The sequence below is a fragment of the Mus pahari genome, chromosome 19 (genome assembly GCF_900095145.1).
Source record: "Mus pahari chromosome 19, PAHARI_EIJ_v1.1, whole genome shotgun sequence".
Lineage (NCBI taxonomy): Eukaryota > Metazoa > Chordata > Mammalia > Rodentia > Muridae > Mus > Mus pahari.
The window spans coordinates 31526759-31536376 of NC_034608.1; the positions used below are offsets into that span (position 1 = coordinate 31526759).

General features: G+C 49.5%; 1 protein-coding gene across 1 annotated transcript in view; it reads right to left on the bottom strand.

Moving 5' to 3' along the window:
* Positions 1-1075: 1075 nt before the first annotated feature.
* Positions 1076-9618, bottom strand: part of Pcid2 (PCI domain containing 2) — a 30348-nt gene continuing 21805 nt past the window's right edge. Inside the window, exons 10-14 of the mRNA XM_021219217.2 lie at positions 5408-5510; positions 3760-3833; positions 3501-3626; positions 2422-2545; positions 1076-2150 (exon numbers count right to left, since the gene is read on the bottom strand). Of these exons, the coding sequence (XP_021074876.1) occupies positions 2061-2150; positions 2422-2545; positions 3501-3626; positions 3760-3833; positions 5408-5510 (517 nt within the window). The 3' untranslated portion in view covers positions 1076-2060. The remainder of the gene's footprint in view (positions 2151-2421; positions 2546-3500; positions 3627-3759; positions 3834-5407; positions 5511-9618) is intronic.

Consider the following 9618-nt stretch of genomic DNA (forward strand, 5'->3'; position numbering starts at 1 on the left):
AACGCCAGATGCCTCTCTGCACACCATGGGCGACTGGTTCAGAGAGTAGGTCTTGAAGTCATGGGACATGACCAGGGACATGGCAAAGGCAGTGTTCTCAACTGGAAAGGGGTGCAACTCATACCACAGGCACCTCTTCCTTTGGCCCTGTTCTGGAACCCAGGCTGCTGGAGATGGCCACATGGAGAATACAAGCTGTCCATGCACACTCCACTGAGCCCAATGCCCAAACACACACCAATTCAGGATTCACCTTCTAGCCCCCAGGACCATCACATGGAGCAGTCGCCAAAAGCCACAAAGTCTTGACAAGGCAAAGAATTTGGGCAAAGTCAGGATGTTGGTGCCTCACAGCACGGTTTGGATGATTTTGCCATCCTGCAAGAGGATGCTAATGAAGCAGCCACGTAAGGGGACGTCCTGCACCATGCCCTGTGGAGAAGCTCCCCCACAGCTCCTCTGCACAAGGAACGGCTTCTGACTACAACAGCTCTGCAGAGACTAACAAATTGTTAGCCTTCTCTCCTTAGTGCACTTCTCATAAACAGGAAACAAGCCTCACACTGGGGCACCACTGGAATCCCAGGTACTTGGTCTGGGGACAGAGGCAAGAAGAGCATCATATGGAAGCACGGTCTATATAGAGTTCCAGACCAGCCAGGCTGTATAAAGAGACCCTACCACGGACAGACAGACGGGCGGGCGGCGGACAGACAGATAGGCAGGCAGGCAAGACAGGCAGACAGACAGATGGGCGGGCAGACAAATACAGAGATGATAGATGAACAAATGAACAAAATAATCAACACACAGAGGAAACAGACACTCCTAAGAAGTTGGAGTATTGGAGGCTGGAGAGCTGGCTCAGTGGTAAGGAGCACTGGCTGCTCTTCCAGAGGTCCTGGGTTCAATTCCCAGCATCCAGAGCTACCTGTAACTCCAGGATCTGACTCCCTCAGACAGACACATATGCAGACAAAACACAAATGCACATAAAATAAATAAACTATTTATTTAAAAAAAGGAAGAGGAGGAGGAGGAGGAAGGAAGAGGAGGACAAGGAGGAAGAGGGAGAGCGCAATGCACTTGCCTAGAACTTCTGCTGAAGCCCCACCCGGGCTAACTGTCTACAGGAAGGGTCTCTGGAAGGGGTTGAGCTGGATGCAGCTGCAGGGTGAGGGCCCGACAGGACAGTGGCTGTAGGAAACAGAAGAAAGGCAGAGGACAGGCTCAGAAGGGGCCATAACCAGAGCACAACAGCCAGGCCTTGTCTTAGTCCAGATCAACCTTTACAACCGTTGGAATTTACATCAGACTAACTCCTGCTTTTCTTTAAAAAAGATGTATTTATTTATGTATGTATGTATGTATGCCTGTTTGCCGAGTGAGCTTTTATACACGTGTGCAGGAGCCCGTGGAGGCCAACAAAGGCAATGGGTCCCCTAGAACTGGAGTTAGATGGCTATGAGCTGCCATGTGGGTGCTAGGAATCAAACACATCCTCTGGCAGTAGCTGTTCTTGCCTGAACCAGCCATCTCTCCACCCCCTAAATTCTACTTTTAAAGAGAAGCCTCAAGTTAATCCAGCATTCTGAGCTCACAATGCTGACATTTTGCATATGAAAACAGATGCGTTATATAACAGACAGTAAAGAACTTGCTCCACTTGTATAAACTTGGGTTACCTTTTTAAGGAAGGAAGGAAGGAAAGAAGGACCAACGGGAGAGGGGGGGAGGGAGGGAAGGAGGGAGAGAGGGAGGGAGACAGGGAAGGAGGAAGGGAGGGAGGGAGGAAGGAAGCCCTACAAAATGTCACAAAGGCAGCCTCCATAAACATAAACTGAAGCCCAGCTGTCTCCTTCCCGGAAGCTCGCAAGCACCACAGGCCAGCAGCAGGGTGCTGGTCCATCTTGAAAAAGAACTCCAGGTCTTGGCAAGGCTGGCATGAGATAGGACACTGGAGACCACGATGAGTCCCTCAGGTGCTGGCGACTGCACCAGGAGAGGTGACCTCCAGCGGGCAGCAGGAGCGGGAGCGCTCTGTCAGCAGGGCCTGGGCATCAGCACACTGTGGACAGCGGAGGGAAAGGGTTTTGCTTGCTGACGACCAGCTTCTGATGCTGATGGGAGATGTAGCCTTTAATGTGACCCTGAAACAGAGACAAGGATAGAGGCTTACACTTCTGAGTCTCAGTCACATCAAATACGTCACCATAATGAAAACTCTCTTCCCTGGGGACACACGTGACAGAGAACACGCTAATACAGGTTATAGCCCTCAATACTGATCCACACGAGGCCCTCTGAATAGGATTTACTGGGGGGAAAATCAGTTCTACTAGAAAATGCCTTCATCAATAGGTCTCCTGGTGACGTCAGCACCGCATCCCAGCCCCGCTGAGAGCAGGTAGACTCACGCACCATGTATATCAAGTTGGCCAGAATGCACTGGACCTCGTCAATGTCCACATCTTCCACGTGCATGAACTTCAAAGCAACCAGAAAGGCGTCTAGAGACAGCTGATGTGTCTTGAGTAACAAATACCTACGAAGAAAAGAAACTACTGTAAGGAACAACAGGACTCAGTACTTCAGGGACAAGAAGAGGAGCCAGAGGACAGGAAGCGACATTATTTGGTGAGCTAATGTTCAACATATTTTAAGTTCTTACTTATAAGGTACACCCTGAAACACATCCCACAAACAGCAGCTACTGAACACAATAGTATATCCTTTGTGCTGTAAGCAACCACTGTATGAACAGGCATTAGGTATTCCTGGGTATGTATTAAATCTTCAATGCGTACTTTATCATGCCAATTAACTCTGAGATGTCCTGTGACTTCAGCTCCTCCTTTCTATTTCTGACTGACTGCCTTCAGCTATAAAAAGGGTCTCTGTGTGTGTGAGAGGCGGCTGGGACGAGGTCTCAGAAGAGAAACTGTTCAGCATCACGCACAGGGAAGGGAACCATCACACTTAACGCCCTGACACACACAGTGGTGACAGAGGATAAGCCAGCTGCCATGGTAGCAAAGGAAAGAAGACGACAGTTCCACAACAGTGTGGACAGGCAGAAGGTGTCTGGCACCCTAAGCTCATGTTGAGTCTATTGCCAAGCTATGTCATACAGCCTTCAGGGTCAGCCTCTGTCCCAAGAGGGTCAGGATGTTGCCCCTATAGACTACAATGGGGCTGTATCATCTGCCCAAGGGACGCCTTTGCAAGGCAGCCCACTTTCTGTGTGTACGTGTGTGTGTGTGTGTGTGTGTGTGTGTGTGTGTGTGTGTATGATGGGTGCGTAATTGTGAGAATGCAAGTGTGTATGTAGAGTTCAGCGAACAACTTCAGCTGCCAGTCCTTGCCTTGCTGAAAGAGTCTCTCCTTGTCTCTGCTGTTTTTACACCTAACATGGCCTGCAAGCTTCCAGCTCTGACGTGGATTCTGGGGTTCAATGCTTGCAGAGAGCAGCTCTGCTCACTGTGTCCCCAGGCACTCACACTTTCTTGAAGAGGTTCCTGTACGTGATGATCTTCAGCTTCTCCAGGATGAGGAAGATGCCACAGCGGATGAAGAACGTCTCGTGTTTTGCCAGCGCCTCATTGAGCAGCAACAGATTGCCCTCACTGGGCAAGGATAGACACCACATGGGTCAAGGAGCAAAATCACAGGAAGAGAGCTCAGCGGGGTTTCCAGGGCAACACGTGTGCAATCTCCACTAGCCTCCTGTTCTTAAACAGTGTGAAAGCATGGGCATACCTGACGGCTTTGGTCACTTCTGAAAACTGCATCAGGTGGTATTTCCTCAGGAGCTCGATGGTCGGCATGTGACCCTAAGACAGAAAGTAAGCTTTCCATAACAGAAGCACTCTCACTTTTTTTTTTTAAAAAAAATGTATATACGAGTATATCTGTAGTGTACATCACACATGTGCAGGTGCCCAGAGGCCACACGAGAATATCTGACCCCCCAGAGCTGGAGTTCCAGGCAGCTGTGAGCCACCTGCCATAGATGCTGGGCACCCAATTCCAAATGTCTGCAAGAGCAACAAACACTCTTAACCCCTGAGCCATCTCTCCAGCCCAACAGGTCCACTTTTAAGATCAGTAAGGTTCTTATCCAGAGATGACCTTTAAACAGGGAAACAATGAAAGCATAGCAAAGCACATGGAAGAAACTGAATAAGGGTTAAAACATCCCAGCTCTGCCAGGTGGAAGGCACTGCCACCATGCCTAATGACCAGAGTTCAATCCCCGCAGAGCAGAAGAGGGACAGTTGCCCTCTAAGCTCCGTGAGTGCTGTGGTCTGCACAGCCACACAGAAACACAAAACTCTGGTCAAGAACTAAGGAGGCCTGGGCACTGCTTTTCAACTCGATGGGTATGACCTCAGTCGTGACCTGCCATGTGCTCTGTCACTGATGCACTGAGGGAGGGCGGTGATAACTGAAGAGATGCCAGGGTAAGCCCAGGGCTGGGGAATGAGAACGTCTGTCAGAGGAGTTAGCTGACAATGGTCAACTCTCTCTTCAGCGGGATTGGGGGCAGAAGAGGGGCGGCCTCCCTGCTTCCCGTTATCATAAGCGATTCTCAACCATCTGTTTCAGTCGCATGCAGCACTGTGTGCCTCCCTCGGCTGTGGATTAGTCTTAGATGTGAAAAAGAACCCCTTTGCTTGTACACTAGGCCACCTGACTAGTCTATCTACCTAGATGGCTTTCCTGGTCAACCATCAACTGACCTTCGAGGGGATGTGCACCTGCACCCCATCCGTTGGGAAGTGGAGGCAGAAGGGTCAGAGTTCAAGGACAGTCTGGGTTACATTAAGTTGGAAGCCAACCTGAGGTGCATAAGACTGTCTGAAGAATATTTACTTATGATTAAGATTCCCGGGGCTGGTGAGATGGCTCAATGGGTAAGAGCACCCGACTGCTCTTCCGAAGGTCCGGAGTTCAAATCCCAGCAACCACATGGTGGCTCACATCCATCCGTAACAAGATCTGACGCCCTCTTCTGGAATGTCTGAAGACAGCTACAGTGTACTTACATATAATAAATAAATAAATCTTAAAAGATTCCCACAGGCAGACTGGATTGGTGTTTTTCCTTTCTAGTTAACTCACTGACATGAATCTAGCTTCTAAGAAGAAATATAAGTAACGTGCACTGTTTCCCTTGTTCTATGACCATTACAGTTCAGAGTTTCTGTCACGTGAATAAACACAACAAAGCTCCCTGGAAGGACTTGGAGCTGCTCAGGCATGTGCATGCACGTGCACACTCTGCTCTGGGCTGTGCACAGGTCCAGCACACCTATCAGCACAGTCACTGCACAGGGAGCTACAGTCACCGCACAGCAAGCTACAGCCACCGCACAGCGAGCTACAGTCAGCTACACTCACTCACCAGCAGCATCTTCACTGGCAGCAGGTAGATCAGAATCATCCTCTTGTTCTTCTGGCTGGAGCGATGGCAGTGTTCAAAGGCAAATGACAGGTACTCCTCCGCTGCAGAGAACAGGCCTCACATCAGACCTGAGCACACAGCCCAGTATGCTCACCCTGCCTAGTCTATCATGGCCTTGGTGCAAAAGGCAGGGCAGCTTTCCTGCCCTACACCAGGAACAGCAGCCCTGCCTCATTTCTGTCCCAGGGACTTCTCTTAAGTAAAGTCCACAGCCCCATGGTGGTCAGAGATGGCGCAGTTAACAGGAAACTATGCGTTAACTTCTGTTGAGATTCTAATTTGCTACAGACACCTGCAGGTCAGCAGATTACTGTTAAAGCTGGAAGCCACAAATGCACACCTCCATACCGCTACTCAGATCTCAGCAGTGAGGAAGCCCACCGTGGGCAGCACACAGAGCGCCTGCTATTTAAAACCATCACGCTCAAACATGGTCTGAGAGCCTGTGATCTAAGTCTGTCCTGCCCACAACTATTAAAGACAGGGGCTCCCATTTCAGGTAAAGAGTCTGAACCTAATAGATTTAAGAATACAGAAAATAAATATTCAGTTTGCCAAGAGACCCCACCCTCTTGCAGACTGTCCAGTGACCCCGCATAGATCTCAGATGGTTAACCTGCCAATGAGACCTGTTAAGAAGGTGAACAGGAACAAGCCTTTCCTCAGGTGCAAAGCCTCAAGGTTCAGAGAGCAGCGTTGGGAGGCAGACTTCCCTGCACAGGTGAAGTCCTGCTGAGCCAGGCTTGGTTCAAGACTCGGGAAAGAAGCAAGCAAGAACTCCACCTGCTATGGAAGTCTCTCCTGGATTGTCAGGCCACTGACTACAAGACAACTGGGCAGGCCTGTGGCATCCACCCCAAGCTGCCTCACTAAGAAGCCGCAGAGGCAAAGAACCCTGAGCCGGCTTTCCTCCAGTCAGCACACTCCTAGTGTGGCCTTTGGGTGGGGCTGTAATGGAAAGCCCACAGCCAAGAATACACACATGGGCAGCATGCATTGGCTTCTTATGTTTCTGAGTGTGTTCTGTTTTGTTAAGAGCTCTTCCAGAGGACTCAGGCTTGGTTCCTAAACCCACACTGGGGGCTCATAACCATTTGTAACTTCTGTTCCAGAGACTCAGACACTGTCTTCTGCCTGGATGGATCCTGCATGCACACAGTGCACTTCCTACATACATGCAGGCAAAACTCAATAAAATAAAAATAAATCTTAAAAAAAAGAAAAAGCTGACAGAGGAAATGAACCTGACAGGCAGGCATGAAGGTCCTGAAACCTCAGGACCCAGGAAGTAAAACAGGAAGACAAATGATAGGGAGGTTCTGAAATAAACATTATTTTATAAACAAACAAAGGAGAGGTAAGGAAGGGGGCACACCTGGGGGTAGTCGGGAGGAATGAGTCTACTCAAAACACAGTGTGAACTGCTCAAGAAACTGATGTTTTTAAGAGAAAGGAAAGAAGGGAGGAAGGGAGGGAGGAAGGGAAGGAGGGAGGGAAGGAGGAAGGAAGAAAGGAAGGAAGGAAGAAAAGATGGATGAGTGGATGGATGGATGGATGGATGGATGAATTCCCGGCAGAGCTTGAGAGAATACTCAGGGATAGGCCTAGCCTTTTTCAGAGCACAAAATAGTAAAGCAATCCCAAAGGCAAGCTCAAGACCACTCAGGTCTAAAGTAAATTGGAAGAGAAAGTGCTGAGTGGCAGTGTGAATACACCAACCCCAGCCATATCAGGGTGGCAGTGTGAATACACCAACCCCGGCTACATCAGGGTGGCAGTGTGAATACACCAACCCTGGCTACATCAGGGTGGCAGTGTGAATACTCCAACCCCGGCTACATCAGGGTGGCAGTGTGAATACACCAACCCCGGCTACATCAGGGTGGCAGTGNATCAGGGTGGCAGTGTGAATACACCAACCCCGGCTACATCAGGGTGGCAGTGTGAATACTCCAACCCCGGCTACATCAGGGTGGCAGTGTGAATATACCAACCCCGGCTACATCAGGGTGGCAGTGTGAATACATCAACCCTGTAGGAAGCGGGTGTGGCCGCATGGGCCAAGATGGCGCCCTGGCTCATTGCCAAGTCCCGTGATCCCTGCTTGTTTACCAAGAACCTGAACATGTGCACTTGAATGATCATGCGCTGCCCGCCTGACGCATAGCATCATACAGCATATTGAGTCACTGGCCTATCAACGCACACCCTGTCTGCATGCATGGCTCCTGTACAGAGTGTGCTGAATGCTGATTGGATCATGAAGAGTGGTGAGAGACAAGTTCAGAGGATGGATGAGGATAAATTGAGTGATCCCCCAGAATAAAGAAGGGAAGCTGTGGAATCTGCTTGAATCCTGCCTTGGTGTACGTGTTGTCTTTTCCCCACCTCTGCTGGCTGGAGTCTGGGGTCACAGCATCTGGTGGCCCATACGGGGAACTCTGAAAAGAGCAGCTGAAGCAAGAAGCAAGAGCTATGGGTGACTTCCGTGGTAGAGAGTAGTAATCTAGCGCTAGGAGGAGGTTCCCGGTATAGGATCCCGGCACAGGGACGAAGTTAAGTGAGGATCCTGGTATAGGGACAGAGTTAGGTTCCTGGCACAGGGATGAAGTTAAGCTCCCAGGGTTATGAGCTAAGGTCTGGCTCCCAGTAGGGACGAAAAAACTAAAGTGAAGAGAGCAGGAGGAGATTGATACAAAGTCATGGGATCCGCCATTTCAAACTTGCAGACAGCAGATTCGGCTGCCCCTTTGCCGCCAGGCACGCTAGCAATTTGGAACTTAGTTAAATCTGGCCTGGCAGACAAAAGTGGAAATATGCTGCTGAGTTAGAAAAGGGGATGGCAGCTTTAGAGGAAGTAAAAGAGGTTATGTCTCAACGTAGTGACCAGCAAAAAAGAAAAGAGGCTAAAGAACAAGAGAGTGAGGAGGGAAGTTTTAGGTGAGGAAGGCTGCCTGAACCCTCGGCACCTCCCTTGCCCTCACCTCCTCTCTATAATGGGGAAAGAGGAAGTGAAGGAAAGCGCAGCCACCATGCTTCAGTATGGTGAAATCTGCCTCGAGAAGTTGGCGCCTTTCCAGTGTTTCAAGATCAGCAAGGGCAACGATATCATGAGCCATTAGATTGAAAAACAATTCAGAAACTTAGAGTCAGTAACTACCTATGGCCCCCAAGCTGCCTTCACTGTGACTCAGGAAGAGGGATTACAGAGATTCTGCATGACTCCTTTCGATTGGCAAAATCTGTGTAAGGCACTGTTATCTGGAGGAGGTTACTTAAATTGGAAGGCTGCGTACCTTGAGCACGCTATTGAACAGGCTGCTGTAAACGCCACTAATGGAAAACCTGCTTGGAGCATAGACATGCTCATGGGACAAGGAAATTTTGTGAATATGAACAAATTAACAACTGCATCATTAAGGCTTGGAGAATGCTTTCTGGAACCGGGATTTAGGATCCAGCTTGTCCAAAGTTATACAAGGAGATAAAAAGTCTTTCACAGATTTTCTTGCCAGAAAGGTTGAAACTGCAGGCAGAGTTTTCCCAGATGTGGATGCAGCCACGCCACTTGTTAAACAACTAGCTTATGAACAAGCAAATAAGCCTTGTAGAGATGCCATTCGACCCTACAAAAATAAGACAATTAAGGATGTAACATGAATGAGGGCAACCTAAGACAGATGCGATCCTGGAGCCATTTTAATTAAACAAAAAGGGGGAGATGTGGGAAGCGGGTGCAGCCGCATGGGCCAAGATGGCGCCCTGGCTCACTGCCAAGCCCCACGATCCCTGCTTGTTTACCAAGAACCTGAACATGTGCACTTGAATGATCATGCGCTGCCTGCCTGACACATAGCGTCATATAGCATGATATTGAGTCACTGGTCTATCAATGAGCACCCTGTCTGTGTGCACAGAGTGTGCTAAATGCTGACTGGATCATGAAGAGTGGTGAGAGACGAGTTCAGAGGATGGATGAGGATAAATTGTGCGATCCTCCAGAATAAAGCAGAAGCTGCTTGAACCCTGCCTTGGTGTACATGTTGTCTGTTCCCCACCTCTGCTGGCCGGAGTCTGGGGTCGTGACAAACCCCAGCTATATTAGGGTGGCAGTGTGAATACACCAACCCTGGCTACATCAGGGTGGCAGT